The 15,156-nt window shown below is 40.8% G+C and overlaps 2 protein-coding genes across 8 annotated transcripts in view; one reads left to right on the forward strand and one right to left on the reverse strand.

The window, feature by feature from the left end:
• SLC3A1 (solute carrier family 3 (amino acid transporter heavy chain), member 1) overlaps nt 1-7,504 on the forward strand; it is a 15,391-nt gene extending 7,887 nt beyond the window's left edge. The window contains exons 6-10 of the mRNA XM_009325346.1: nt 924-1,048; nt 2,372-2,564; nt 3,389-3,568; nt 6,023-6,124; nt 6,986-7,504. Coding sequence (XP_009323621.1) covers nt 924-1,048; nt 2,372-2,564; nt 3,389-3,568; nt 6,023-6,124; nt 6,986-7,426 — 1,041 coding nt within the window. The 3' untranslated portion in view covers nt 7,427-7,504. The remainder of the gene's footprint in view (nt 1-923; nt 1,049-2,371; nt 2,565-3,388; nt 3,569-6,022; nt 6,125-6,985) is intronic.
• A 1,602-nt stretch (nt 7,505-9,106) lies between these two features.
• PREPL (prolyl endopeptidase-like) overlaps nt 9,107-15,156 on the reverse strand; it is a 17,941-nt gene continuing 11,891 nt past the window's right edge. For 4 of the 7 annotated variants that reach the window (XM_009325335.1, XM_009325336.1, XM_009325338.1 and 1 more), the window contains exons 9-14: nt 14,347-14,522; nt 12,677-12,893; nt 12,380-12,529; nt 11,282-11,408; nt 10,141-10,247; nt 9,107-9,208 (exon numbers count right to left, since the gene is read on the reverse strand). In XM_009325335.1, the coding sequence (XP_009323610.1) occupies nt 9,128-9,208; nt 10,141-10,247; nt 11,282-11,408; nt 12,380-12,529; nt 12,677-12,893; nt 14,347-14,522 (858 nt within the window). In that variant the 3' untranslated portion in view covers nt 9,107-9,127. The remainder of the gene's footprint in view (nt 9,209-10,140; nt 10,248-11,281; nt 11,409-12,379; nt 12,530-12,676; nt 12,894-14,346; nt 14,523-15,156) is intronic. The other 3 variants (XM_009325337.1, XM_009325339.1, XM_009325340.1) reach the window with 3 other exon arrangements.

Raw genomic sequence — 15,156 nt, forward strand, 5'->3', positions numbered from 1 at the left:
AAGAGCGGGTCAGTTGTGTCCCTTGGAAGGCAGGTGGCTCCTGGGTGCTCTGCAGAAGGAGCACGTACAAGAAAGAAGCCCCTGGGCTGAGGGGGTACGTCCGTGAGATACCCGCAAGCAGGAGCGCTGTGGGTGGGAAGAGAGTTGTCCGTATACACTTCATAGTTCTGTTCTGACATCGTTGCCTTGAATTTTCCGTTTAAAATAATTCGCTTTTCAATTTGTATCCTAAAAAGACCAGTCTTGTGATTTTAATAGTTGATTGTTTGTCTTTGGGGAGCCCACTACAGGAGGTAAGCTCAGAGCTCTTGCCCACTTGGGATCCCATAGCAATCACTAGCACGTATTTCTTCTACATTGCTGGTAGGAATCAGAGTAAAACAAAAAAACCTCGTATTGGCAATATGTCACAGTGAGAGGTGGCCAGACACATTCAGGAGCATGCACCCTGTTGTTAATGCTATTTGCTTTTGCTGAGGTAGTGAACTTGGTGACCTTCCCAGATAGTGCCAGCACTAAGACTGTTCCCCTGCGGAGTTGGGGATCGCATAAAACCCGTCAGCTCCACAAGTGTCTTTGCCTTTATAAGTTACGACAACAATGTTGTCCATCTTTCCAGCCTGGTATGTGGCCACAGCACCTGCTGTGCTCACTGCTGCACATGGGCCCGCTTGGTCAGTGCTGTGGGTGGACTCTCCCTCTTGAAGGACGGGATCCAAAATAATCAGCCCTCTGCTCTCATATCTTTAGAGTTCCCCAAGTGCAGTTCAGCTCTGCACTGTTAGCGTTAGCATGCTAAACGCATTTCAGTTAAAATTTATCTGGACTGGTGCATTGTCTCAGGAAAGGATGGGAAGAATTTGGAGAGTTCTGAAATCTAAAATATTGGTGAACTAGTGGGAAATATTGCATTCTTCTTTAAGGAGAGTATCACAGCCTATTCCCAGCTCTACCATGACTACACGACCACGCAAGTGGGTATGCATGATATCATCCGTAGCTTCCGTCAAACCATGAATCAGTTCAGCAGTGAGCCTGGCCGATACAGGTAATCATCATTACAGCTGGTGAATTTTTCTCTAATATTTGTCACCCTCTTGCTAGCACTAAACTGTTTTTCTTTATAACATAATATGCCATAAAAAGCTTTCTTCCTCAAATGCAAATAGTGGTGCATAGGCTATATTACCTCTTCCCCAATGTGTGAGGGAAAGGAAATGAATTGCCCCTGGTAGTTCTGCTGTGTCTACCGACTGTACAAAAGTAAGCAGAAGGGGCGACCATTCGGACCGCAGAGACACTGTAAGTAATCAGCCCTGTGGCTGATTTATTGTACAGTATGAATAGTGCTGTTCATATCAGACACAGTCAGAGATTGTTAAAATCACAGAATGGTTGAATTCGGAAAGGACCTCTGCAGGTCATCTGGTCCGACCCCCCTGCTCATCAGGGCCGCCTAGAGCTGGTTGCTCAGGACCGCGTCCAGATGGCTTTTGGACATCTCCAAGGATGGAGACTCCACAACCTCCCTGGGCAACCTGTTCCAGTGCCCAGCCACCCTCACAGTAAAAAAGCGTTTCCTGATGTTCAGAGGGACCCTCCTGTGTCTCCTTTTGTGCCTGTTGCCTCTGGGCCTGGCACTGGGCACCACTGAAAAGAACCTGGCTCAGTCGTCTTTGCACCCTCCCTTCAGATATTTATATACAGTGATGAGATTCCCTCCCTGAGACCTCTCTTCTCCAGTCCCACCTCTCAGCCTCTCCTCATAGGAGAGATGCTCCAGTCCCTTAACGGTCTTAGTGGCCTTTTGCTGGACTCTCTCCAGTATGTCCATGTCTCTCTTGTACTGGGGAGCCCAGAACTGGACACAGCACTCCAGGTGTGGCCTCACCAGTGCTGAGTAGAGGGGAAGGATCACCTCCTTTGACCTGCTGACAACACTCCTAATGCAGCCCAGGATACCGTTAGCCTTTTTTGCCGCAAGGGCACATGGCTGGCTCATGTTCACCTTGAGGGACCCCAGGTCCTTTTCTGTAAAGGAAAGCATGGAAATTGCTGGAATGGAGTTACACAGATGTGGATTCAGAAAGGTAAGACTTCAGTCAGATAGATACTTACAGCCTTTTGTTGACTCTTGTAGACTTTTCTCCAGAAATTTCCAAGAAATATTTCTCCTTGTCTGCTTTACAAAATATTGTTTCTCTGTATTAATCTTCTTTAATGGGGCGGAGGGAAGCAAGCATAATTCTTAACGCTGTGTTATTTTCTAAGTATGTCCAACGCCATTCCTAGCCAACACCATTCCTAGCTTCCTTCTGCTCTGTGCAAACCAAGAATGAGCCAGAAAAGGTACTTGTGTACTTCTTTGTAGGTTTATGGGTTCAGATGGTGATGAAGACATTGAAGCAACAATGATGTATTATGGAACAACTTTTATCCAAGAAGCAGATTTTCCCTTCAATTTCAACCTAATTAACATGAAAAATCTATCGGGTAACAGTATTTTTGAAGCTGTCAACTTGTGGATGAAAAACATGCCTGCAGGAAAATGGCCGAACTGGGCGGTAAGAGTTCTAGACCAACTCTTATAGGAAGGGCTTGTTTCTATAGGTGATAGAAACCTATAGGTGATAGCTCCTCTTACGGTGATAGAAACTTCCCCCCCCCACACACACTGATTTCAGTGGGATCAGCAGCAGCCTGAGCCCATGGCTGAGCTATAGTAGGTATCCATGCGAAACTCTCAGCTGCTGTAGTTGCAGCCGTTGGCATTGGCCGGCTGGCTGGCTGGCTGTCCTGCCCTTCGGTAACGGTTACATGCCCCGTGCAAGGGTGACAGAAGGGAATTTATGATCGTGCCTCTCCCTCGGTGTCTCCAATGTAGTATGGGGCATTGGCTTAAACCACCAGTGAGGATGGGATTGGTACAATTGTCTTTGGCCGTAAAGTGACTCAATGCAAAGGATTCTGAAAACCTCCCAAGGCAGGGAAGAACAGAGCAGGCAGCTGAGGGCAGTTAACTTAAAACCTTGCTGGTCTTTGCTAGGAAGCATGTTTGGGAACTGCAAGAGATCTTTTCAAAACAAGGACCACCTTCACACAGCAGAGAAAATGGCAGAAATCTGAGGGAACTGTAATCGTGGAGAACTGTTACTCATCATCTCTTCTCACTTCTGCCCCATGTGCTGCTGGCCGGGCTTCTGTGTGCTAAATTATTTGGGGCAGAAGTTCGTACTGGCACCAAGATAAAAAAAGACAATTGCCCTCACAGGCCTGGAGGGGAAAGAAAAAAAAGAAAAAAACTTACTACCTCGTTAAATTAGTTAACCAATTTCACACATGCATGGAATTTTATAATGTGCGTTTAACAGAATGATGTTTTCTCCAGGTTGGAAGCCCCAACGCTGCTCGGATTTCATCTCGGATCGGGAAGGAGTACGTCAATGTTATGAACATGCTGATTTTAACCCTCCCTGGTACTCCTGTAACGTACTACGGTGAAGAAATAGGCATGGAGAACATCGTATCAGAAAATGTAAGCGAAGAGCATATAAACTCTGATCCTGTTGTTTAGTTCCGAGTAAGAGAACTTTCAAAAATACGAGAACTTTCAAAAATAGAAGAACTTTGTTTTGTTAACCAAACACAGTCTTTCTCACTGTTTAGATGGTTTTCTGTGTTCCCCGTGGCAAAATCATTGGACAGCCCGTGGAAATGGCCAAAGACCAGAAACCAAAGCCTTGATGTGTGTCTGAACAGCTAAGACTGCAGTCATGGTCCCCGATTTCTGTCAGATTAGTCTTGCAGGGTTTGCAGCAGCGTTGCTTTGCTTCGCTTCAGCAGAAAGGGCAGCGAGTGCCAACACCGGGCCTGGGCTGGTGGTTAGGAGAGGTGTGTTGCAGCCATCCGAGGCAAGAGGAACCAAGTCGCTATCTCCGTCCTCCCACAGAAGTACTCTAATCGCTATGTCAAAGTCCGTTATTTCCTGGCTGCTATTTAAAGGAAATCGGAGTTCGTGAGAGACCGTAGCTACAGTCACCATCTCCTGCGGACTGCTTTGCTCTGACTATGCAAAGGCACCTGGCTAAGCCATAGCCCTCTACAATGTGCCCAATCCCTGAAGAAGGGATCTCCAGAAAGGGGTGGGTGTACAGACCAGCCCCTGCTTAGCATTGCCCTGGTGGCAAGCAGAAGTGGTGTTTGCTTGTCACGCAGGGATTTTTGATTTGTCTTTTAGATACTTTTCTATAAAGGATTTAGGCACCTGAGCCTGGGAACCTCACTTGGTCATAACTATAAGTAACACATGACAGGATGTTTGTTAGATTACAGAAATTTTCAGAAGTAAGTTTATTCAAGGTCAAGGCATTAAAACAAAGTGTCTGTGCCCTTCACACTGTGCTGACCTGCATAACTTAAAAGCTTTCATGTTCAGCCCCTGTAACTTCGTTTCTTGTCTCTTCTGTGATCGTACCTGACTTCTGTTGCGTCTGTCGCCCAAGATGTATGGGCGTGACTGGAAAAGGTCATGCCCAAAAGGGAACAGCTCAGCTCTGCCTCTCCTGACCATATTTGAGCACCGTGAGAACACGGTCCTATGGCAGATGCTGGTTTCACCGTGGAAAGCCTCTGTTAGGGAATGAGAGAGCCTCTGATGATGTTACCAACGGTGTTGGCTAGTTTTGTACCAAATGGAAAGAGGTACTTGAAGAAGCACAGGATCATCTCCAGGTTTGACTGAGATGTGAGGAAATGATTCTCTGATTTAAAAGGAAATCTCCTTTCCTCTGAGAAACACCTAGGTCAAAAGATCTCCTGCATTTTCTTCCTGCTGCTGCTTACTGCTGACAGAATGATGCTCTTCAGAAAAGTGGCTTGCCCTTGGCTCCTCAGGCTTTACTCTTTTAGTGGCTACCCTGTGGCTACCCTGTAACAACACAAACCCACTCTTCATTCTGTCTGGAGAGGAGGAATCCCTGATTGATGGGTGTCTTAGAAAGCTGGAGAGTATTCGCTCAGGGTATAGTTTTTAGCCCCAGCATTTAAAACACTTCAGGAGAAGTTGGAAAAGATGAAAGGGAGTGTTACCAGTGTTGAAAACTTGGGATTTTTTTCCCCCTGTTTTCAGAACATGCTAAAAGAAGAAACCTGTTATTTATAATGTCACAAAGCAAAGTGACAATTTCTTTTGTTGAGCTGCTGTTCTGACAGATTGTATTGAAAAGTGCCCTTTATATGAAAAACAGTTTTCATGGAAAACAAACACTCAAAGTACGTGCAAAATATTTTATGCCCTCTTATATCGTTAAATTTAAGTGTCAGATCTTTTGGCAAGCCCTTCAGTAACAATGAGGAAGCTTTTTCAGAATTTTTCTGAATTCTTCAAAATGAGAACTTCAGACTTTCTACGTCCACACTTTTTAATCAGCTAAAAGCTGGTTTTCAGTAAAGTTTTTGCACTTGGAAATAATTTTATCTTTCTAACACAAACAATCCTGTCCAAATTGTACCCCTTGCAAATGTAAGCTTGAAGAGTTCTCAGGTGAAAAGTGCAATGGTTACAAAAGAACAGACACTGAATAGCTTTTACTAGTTGTTTACTGTTATTTTCACAGCATCTCTTCTTAGGACTCATCACCTCCTGTATTCACTCACTATCAGAATATCCTAGCTGTCTTTAGTAAACTTTTATCCAACCGTCTGTTGCAAGGGGAGACAACTCTAGTCGAGTCATTTGGGAATTCCACATTTTACCTAGTGATGCCGTACCCATGAGACCATCCGTTCTCCTCCATTTCAGGAACTGTCTGGATTCCTATTTTCCCTTTAGATTTGGAGCAGGATTACATCCTCCTCATTAAACTTTCACTTCAAGCAAAGAAAGCAATGCTGCAGCGGTGATCGTTTGGAGGATGTGAGAACATGCTATTCGAGGCATAACTTTTTAATATACTAATCAAAACAAGTAACTTCTTGGTAACGGCTCTGACACCACTTTGTTTTCTAGGTGACCTTTCCAGAGAAATCCCCCATGCAGTGGGATGGCGAAGTTAACGCTGGTTTTACTGAAGGCAACAGTAGCTGGTTACCTGTTAACTCCGACTACCCAAGCGTCAATGTCGAAGTAGGTATCTGTATGTGTGACTAACTCTAATGGTTTAAAAATATCTTAATGTATCTATTTTGCTCTGACTTCTTTTACTTAGTGGGAATTGGTAGTGTAGCTAGTAAGAACAAACTCAAGGGAGGAAAACAAACAGGCACTGCATCCGAACAGATTTTATTAGAAGAGGAAATCCCTGCACGAGCAAGGAGTCTACTTTGTCTATATTCATTTAAGCAGGGCAACTGCAATTATAATGGAGAGGTGGCAACCTGGCTCTTAAGAATTACTGAAAGGATGTTAATATCAAATCGAAATCTGGTCGTCTTTTCACTTCTGTTGCTATAGAAAGCACTGGCCTTGTAACAAGAACTTAACATAGACCATCTTTAACGTAAGTAAATAAAAATTTTTTTCAAGGCAGTTGAGCAGTGAATCAAACAGATCTTGCTGATCCACAGTGCTGACCAGAATTGAAGGCAAAAGAATAAATCGAAGATGGGAAAAATAAAACACAGAACAAACCCTGTGAATTCAGTTGCTTAGACTCAATGCAAAAAGTTCAGTATCGAGCTTTGAATGGCTGTGGCTTTCTCCTGAATAAACGGTACTAAAAGGACACTGTGGGAGGAAGAAATAGGGTTAGTGCTGGGGAAATTCTGTCCTGCCTAATAATCTGTCTCTGCCGCTCCGCAAGTGCCAAGGAAGTGCATGAGAAAAAGCAGTTTTTCAGTGGAATTTGTAGACAAATTTGAAGAGAGCTACTTGTCAAAACGGAATTCTAATAGGTGTGTTCTCAGCAGACTGCGTGGGTGCGGGAGGCAAGTAACATTTCCTACGTTCAGTGCAAAGAAATGACCCTGTTAACGCTGACTGTTGCAGATCCAGATGACCTGGTCCAACTCAACCCTGAATTTGTACAGAGAGCTAACTTTACTTCGCAACAGCGAGCTACCCATTCATCGGGGGTGGATGTGCTACGTCTGGAACGACAGTAATGTTTTTGTGTATGTGAGGGAACTGGATGGGTTAGACAGAGTCTTTATGATGGTTCTCAATTTTGGGCAGGAATCGACAATAGACCTGAAAGCTATAGTTCCTAGCCTTCCATCCGAAGCTATTGTAAGACTAAGTACTAATTTTAGCAATGCTGGTAAAGCCGTCAATACCAAACTAATTAAAACTGAAATGGGAGAAGGCCTCGTCCTCGAATATAAAACAGCAAAGCCTGTTCATACTATGGAAGCTTTTCAAGGAAATTGTTTTGTGGCAGAAAAAGCTTGTTATTCCAGTGCCTTCAATTTACTCTATGTGAACTGTTAAGTGCAGTAGAATAACCAAGCTTTCATGTTAATTTAGGAAATGTTTGTTTCAGGGAAATGCTAAAAAATTTCAGTTTTCTTTGGCTTTTAAAACTTCGTGTACAAAATAAACGTCCTGAAAAATAAAACAGGTACCTAATTGTCTTGCATCTGTGTTGGTGATGAATAGGAAAAAGCGTGGTATAAAATCTCCCTTCGGGTCTGTGGAGAAGAAAAGTAAACCTGCCCTAAAAAGCTGTCCTGTTTAAACGTGTGCATTTTTGTGAGGAAGGAGAACAGTTGCTTTCTGGGTGCTGCCCCTTACAGTTGCTAGTCATTAAGAGCTCCTGAGGAATCCAAAGCCCGCGGCAGTTCATAGTAACTTTTAGAAAGTCTGTAGATTTGTAAAACTTGTTCTAAAGGGGTGGCCCTATGTTTGTTAAGGTAGGTAAAAGCAAGCAAGACTAATATATAAAGTTGTGATGGCTTAGCTCTTCTCTCAACTCCAACAGCTCTGATTATCCTCGAAGTTACAAAATATAGCTAATAATCCTACGCTCAGGACTGTATTTCCAACTAATTCTGCCTCCCCCCTGCCGAGTTCGAATACATTTGCATTCTCTTATTTCTTTTTCTACCCTAAGGCTGAGGTGAGGTGTGCATACATTAGCTCAGAGCGAGCAACTGAAACAACTCTACTGCATGTCACACGTTCACGTGCTTTGATTTGCATTTGGTGCACCTACAGTGGCTTATGTGGTACGAAGGAAGGAGAAGCATTTGACTCGGTGCAGTCTGTTCTGGACACGGGGGTGATCTGGGGAACTCGGTTTCGGTTTGAGGACCTTATGGCCACATAGTGTATTTTCCACCAACTGCTTGTACCAGTTGCTGTTCCTAGGTGTGCGCCACGCATCTATCGTAACAAGCAACGTGCAGCAGTTTTGTGCCTTGCTCGGAGGTCAGCTAAGCTATGAATCGGGCTGCTTTAGTGGGGGCATTCTTTTTGTTTTATCCTCCGGAGGGACTCTGGCATCTCCTTCTGTGGCATTCATCTTGTCTTCCGGAGGGACTCCGGCACCTCCTTTTTAAGATTACCATGCTAGTTAAGGTTAACTACAAGATTTTGGATCTACTCAGATGAGAGTTCTGAGAAAATTCCTGTTCTTGAGAGTCCATTTCTTCTTTACAGTGTGTTCGATCCCACCGTATGATCAGTACAGTATTGCTGCTGTGTAGCTAGGAAGGGCAATAGTCATCATCACCTATGTATGGGAATTAGTTTTAGAAGACCCTAGTGAGACTTTTACATCAAATACTTCTTGGGAGTTTTACTGCCTTGTGTAAAGTGTGGTCTTGGAAGGGAGGTCTTAGACCGGAAAGTACATGTCTTCACGTTAGGCTTTAAGCACCAACCGTTGCGCTTCAGCTCCACTTGTATGCTTGCTTATGTATGCTCCACTGCACCGCTTGCTTATGTGAACAGAACTGCTGAACAAATGGATTAATGCAGGTGGCTACTTCTGTACTATCTGGCAGGGGAGAAATTCAGCTCTTGCTTTGTATGTTTATAGGCCAATGCCACCCCCAACTTTGAATTTCTTGTCTGCTTATGCCCATAAAGCAGAGGTTCAAGAGGAGAGATCCTCTGGAGAAGGTGTTCACTTTTCATATAAATAAAAATCTGACCCAAAGTTCTTCAGGTGGTCAATGTGTTTATTAGCTACTTGCAGGGTTTCATATGATGTTGGACATGGCATACTTCCTCAAGTTCTTTGTTCAGAAAAGCAAGGTGTCTTGCAACCTAAAATAATGAAAATATTTTATTACAAAATAAAAAAATTCTTTGCACTATAAACCTTCAGGTTCTTGCACAGCTATTCTAATCTTCTTCCTTTGCCATACTAATGCTAAGCAATACCTTGCCCTAAGACAGAATGACGCTTTTCCTGAAAAAATTCATTTTGGGAATAACTGCCACAAGAACCAAGTAACACGTGCAGGGATTTGTTAAAATTAACAAAATTTGTATCCAACTGCGATAGTCTGAGACATCAGTAACAATATGGCAGGTCTCGGCAGTATGTTGCTTTTAGCATGCACGCTTGTACGAAGTGCAAGATGTTGAAACCTAATTGTAGTAGCGTCCTTTGATAGTACAGATCATGCATTTCAGAATGTAAAGATCAAACCCATCATATATGCTCTACTCATGAGGAAGATGGAAGTAAATAGCCAGTATGACAATTTTAAGCACTTAATACTCTACAGTGCAAGACTTTTCCTGCTGGAACAATGTTTTGCACAACTTTAGAACCTTTCATTCAAAGCTCTCAGCACATTACAGCGGGAGTTTAAAGCTCTTTGGAGGCTTAAGGCACAATGAGGTTCAATAATCCGGCTCTGTCACTGGCTCTTGTGTGTATATATGCACATAAAAATATATATCGATATACAAAAAAAAATTTATAAAACTGCTAGTTTTATATATAGTTTTTTATATATATAAAAAAAACCTGCTGGTTTTGTATTTTTATATCTATTAAAAAAACCCAGCAGTTGCTCTTGCAGTATGTATAAAAGGTTGCAAGAGCAACCTTAATTCCAGCAGGTTTTTTTTCTTTTAATACTTCAAACATACATTCAATGACTGCATGAACTATTAACATTGAAGTATCAATTGAGGGGAAACCTCCCTCCAACCTGTTATGGATGTGTGCAATAAAGGGAACACACCTCATTCAGTGAATCCTCCCAAGATGAATCACAATGACTGCCATTTGCCTGGATGTCCAAGATGATATTAGGGATCCGATTTCCTGGAACAGTGAAGCTAGTGATCACTTGACATTGAATGAATGAGGAAAAAGGTAAGCGGGGATGTGAGTTGTTTAGGGATAGATAATTCTGCCTTCTATCCTGCCAGAATTTCTGTTGTTCCTTAAATAAAAAAAGAATCATATAGGGGCTTGCTGGATGAACTATTTGTATTTCTATGAACTACATATTTGAAAACTGTTTATATATTTAGCATGTTTGTTCTCTTTCGCAGTCTTTGTGGAAAGACGTGCTTTTTTCTTTCTAAGCAAAGACTGCAACAGCAATTGCAGTACCTGCTATCCTTTCTCAACCATTGCAGCTGTGCTGCTAGCAGAGAAGGGGCATAATGAAATTTAGAAAAGCTAACTCAAGATCTATTTTGGTACTGATGGTAAATGCCTCTCCCCACATTAGATGGTACTAGAAAATAATAAGGCTTGAATATACGTTTTGCTGGAAACAGTCCCAATGCTAGTGTTAAGTTTCAGGTATAAAAGCATCTATGCCTTGGCACTGCTGTCATTCTAACTTGGACTAACACCTGCAGTTTTTTATAGAGCAGCAAAAATAAGATTTTTATCCATGTGTCGTTGAGAACTGCAGTCTGACTGTATCAGTAGCTGGACCAGTTCACCCAGCCCTGTCCAACACTTGCCGTGTGTTGCGGCCTAGGAAAGACTGAGCCCAACTCATATTCTCCCAGTCTTCATTTTTTTTTCATCTCAGAGGGTTTCCTGAGCCTGTTGTGGTTTGTCACTATTAACATTCAACACATAAGGGTTTAACTATTTTCAGGCAGGTCTACAATGTAGAGATATCCGGTCCCTCTTCAGGCTCTGGAGAGTGCATCGTAGAAACTGAGGTTTATCTATTTGTCAGCATGACTGCACATCTCATCTTTGCAGATAATGGAAACTACTTCAGAGCTTTAGATACCAGACTGTATTGTACAAACAAATGCATTCAAGGAGGAGTCAATCTCTATGATGTTTAATTACATGACTACTAATATTCAGGTTTAGTTAACTCCACGTATCCGTAATATTCTTACTCTTACCTTTCTTACTTGTTCTGCTGGCGTGATCTAGTGCAGCCTTCCTAAGTTTCTGAACATACTGTAAAATTCCTGTTAGTGGTACCCGTTGATCATTTTCATATGCCGTGATAAAAACTGAAGGATAACACTGAGATTAAAAAACAAAACCAGTTACATACGTGACAACTGATTTTTCTCATAAAATGAGTAACAAATTCTTCTCTATTTATCTTACTGTACTACTTGTTATGGTTTATCTAAAAACACATCTATTACATAATTACCTGCTCTTAAAAAAAACACTTTTATCACTCTAACTGCAAAAAGTATTTTGGTCTGAAAAATTACTTCATATTAGGGGATCATCTGCGTGCAAAAGGTAACTAAAAACATCCTCTCCCCACTGGTAAAGGTCTGATACCTGTCTGCTTGCTGGTGATTACAAAAAAAGGGGAAGTACTAATCATGGAATGGTTCACCTTAGGACAGTAGTAGAAGTTTACTTTTGCAATCTTTCCATACCTAAAAAGTAGTTGTTTTTATATATTAAGATTTTATTTAATGAAGCTATGCAACACAGCTAACGCATTACTTCAAATAAAGAAAGATTTCCTCTAAGATGACAATGTCAAAGCCACAGCTCCTTTTCCATTTCATTGTTTGCCTCTGAAAAGGTATTTAGTCAATGGAAAATACCTCCTTCCTCCTGTGACAAATGCTGCAAAACCCAGTGGAACAAGAGAAACCCCCCACAAAAGGAGAAAGTATTTTACATGTTGAGGTTTGTTTATACAATAGAATAATCTGTTACTTCCTGGCAGTCCTATAACAAAAACAGTTTTTGAAATCTATCGATTATTTAGGAGAAAGTGTTTGGTTAATTTCAGTAGTCACTTATGACTCCAAATATTGCTAAGATTATTACTGTAATAGTTTATATTTGTATTGATGATTCCTTTTAACACAAAGCAGCAGCTAAGACAATTCTAAAATGCTGGGGTTTAAAGCACTGAAAACGTAAAATAGACTTTTTTTTAATTTCAGTTATCCGCTTTTTGTTTTCTTATAAACTGCTACGCTTTAGTACTGTAGTATTCCACACAGAAAGCATAGTTTTACCTGTGTCTTAATATTCTGGTATGGACAATAGCTTTTGATATACTTCATACATTTTTCATCTGCTAATGGATTTCCCCACTCTTCCTGTTCTTCAATTGTCAGTGGCAGATGAGTTTTCATCATTGTATTTAGAACATCTACGAAAGGAGCCTTAGAAGTTGTTATTAAAAAAAAAAAGTTGGCAAATAGGACACAAAGTGAATTCTGAATTGGAATGTTTCCAATTCTGAAACTGGTAGCATGAAGCAGAAAATACAGTTTAATGTCATAATTCATAAAAGGTCTGCAGCCCCTCACCTGTAAAACCATGGCTCTGATGAGTTCTGGATCAGTGTTGCACAGGGCTCCTGCAAGAACTCCTCCAGCACTGGCAGCTGCTAGCGCTGTGTATTTTGGCTGAGAAAATCCTAGTTCGTGCAGCAGCATGATGCAAGCCTTAAGGTCATGGAGACCTTTGAGTTTATTATGCTGACATCCATCTTTGTGCCAGCTAAGGCCTAGCTCTCCTCCACCCCTGAAATTTAAAGCGATTCGAATTGGAGTCTCTTTGGAAAACATCACACGGCAAAGCTTCAGATAGTGAGAGGACAGCAGCAGCCACGGAATTGCAAAACCATAGTATGCCTTTCCAATTAACTCTTCTTTTCTCTATTCCTGTCTTTACCCTCCTTTACGGCCAAAATACACAACATGCAAACAAAAAAAAATCTGTACATGATGATTGGTGAAAATCCTAACTGCATAAGGGCGCTCTGTGCCCTTGTGTGCTTGTGTCCTGGAACTCACAGGAAAAGCACCGTTCTAGGAAATGACACCATCATTGTAGGCAATACAAAATCAGACGCTAATATAATCTTTTTTTATACAGGAAGCTATTAAAATATTTAAAACATTTTCAATACTTGTATCACTAACACTAGCATTTATTAAAAACAGTAAAATAGTATTCTCAGCTCCACACTGAGACTCTCAGGATTTGTCTTGTGTAGCTTAAATTCGGAGACTGTTTTCCTAGTTTGTGAATTTCAAATACTACTTGAAATGTTATATTTTGTAAAACAGAATTTTAAAATTTATTTATATTCCTTTCTACGCAACCACAATTTTGGTTCTAAGCCACCTGAAGCTTCCTTATTCAGGTTTCCCGTTTAAAATTAACTGATTAGTCTTCCAAAATTCTTCATCTTTGGATGAAGAATCCATCTTCATCTAGGACTGGCTTCCATCTTAAGATACTTAGAGGGGTGGGAGGAAGAACAGCACAATGCTTGCCACTGAATATAGCACACCTAATATATTTGTATGCTGAATTTGTTTTGGAACTGGTATTTCAAACAATTGCGCATTCTCCCCCTTCCTTCCCCTCCCAAAAGTGATTCTTTTGTTATCTTCTTCACCTACTGAATTATTATCTCAATGAAAATGTGAAGCCTATTGTACATAGTAGTTTTATAAAACTAGTACATTTGTAGCTAAACTGGAGACAGAGGATTTAGCCAATAAAAGAACAAGAGATGCAGGTTAAATGCTTAGCTGTTGCTGTAGAAGGCAAATGGCTTTCGGAAGATGCAGACTGAACATCAGTATACAATGCCCTCGGAAAGAGAGGGAGGTAGCATGTCATTGCAATTTGAACGTGTTACCAAAATTTTTCTTGAGCAAAGATGAGGCAAGAAGTAATAAGACTTCAAAAGACTGAAAGTTACATTCAACTATCCTGTTGATTTAAGAAACCTAAATGCAGTATGTGGTCTTGAAAGTGTAATTTTTTTTTTCCTGAGGTAAATTTATTTTTTTTGTTTAAAAACTCCTTTTAAAAAAATCTAAAAAGAGATGGAAGTGAAAAGCATGAAGAATTAGGTATAGCTACATGAGAAAAAAATTTCTGTACCTGTTCACTTGCATATCAAGAAACAGCTGTATATCCCACAGATTAAAATCTTAATTCCATTTTATATTTGACTCACCTGACATGGCAATATGCTAATATCCAACCCTCTTCAATTAACATCAGCTTCTCTTCTTTAAAGCTCATGTTCAAATCTATGCCATAAGCTCCATATACATGGATCAGAAGTGGTTTCCTGTGTAGCTCTTTAGAATTCATATTATGAAAAACTGTAATTGGCACCAAAGTTTCATCCTGGAAATGAAGGAGTATTTTACAATAAAGGACATTTCAGAAATCTTAATGACACATGGCAATGAAAACTTCAATTATTTATTTTAAGATGTGGTTTTTTGATTACAGTAATTTTTTTTCACTTAGAATGTACAAAGCACTCTTGAAAAATAAAGCAAGACTGAACCTCTGCTGTGTAGGCTTATGGATGCAGAGTTTAAAATTCATTTAAGTGCAACACCTGAGGAGTTTTTAAACTACCAAAGCACCCAAGTCTTCCTTCCCCCTTTAACACCACGAATATCTATTATTAACAAAACAGTTTACCACTTACTGCAGCACAAACTCTTTATTAACATCTCCAATTTTTTAAACTCAGGCTGTTAAAACTTTTCTTTCTTGATCTATACTGTGCAGGTGGTTGTGGGGTGGTGTTCTTTTCAACAGCTGGCATCTTTTTCATTTATCATGGAGAGTATGATACCATACATCAACTAGCAAGTCTAAGTTACACTATACTAAGATTCTTGACTCATCGTGTATTGTTATCTCCTCTGGCATATCCAGGTTAATGGAAAAAAAAAATCTTATCACGACTCTTTCTTGTTCTTCTCTATAGCACTGAAGAAAACACCCACTGTTTAGTAACTATAGC

Source organism: Pygoscelis adeliae, unplaced genomic scaffold (genome assembly GCF_000699105.1).
Source record: "Pygoscelis adeliae isolate BGI_AS28 unplaced genomic scaffold, ASM69910v1 Scaffold96, whole genome shotgun sequence".
Classification (NCBI taxonomy): domain Eukaryota; kingdom Metazoa; phylum Chordata; class Aves; order Sphenisciformes; family Spheniscidae; genus Pygoscelis; species Pygoscelis adeliae.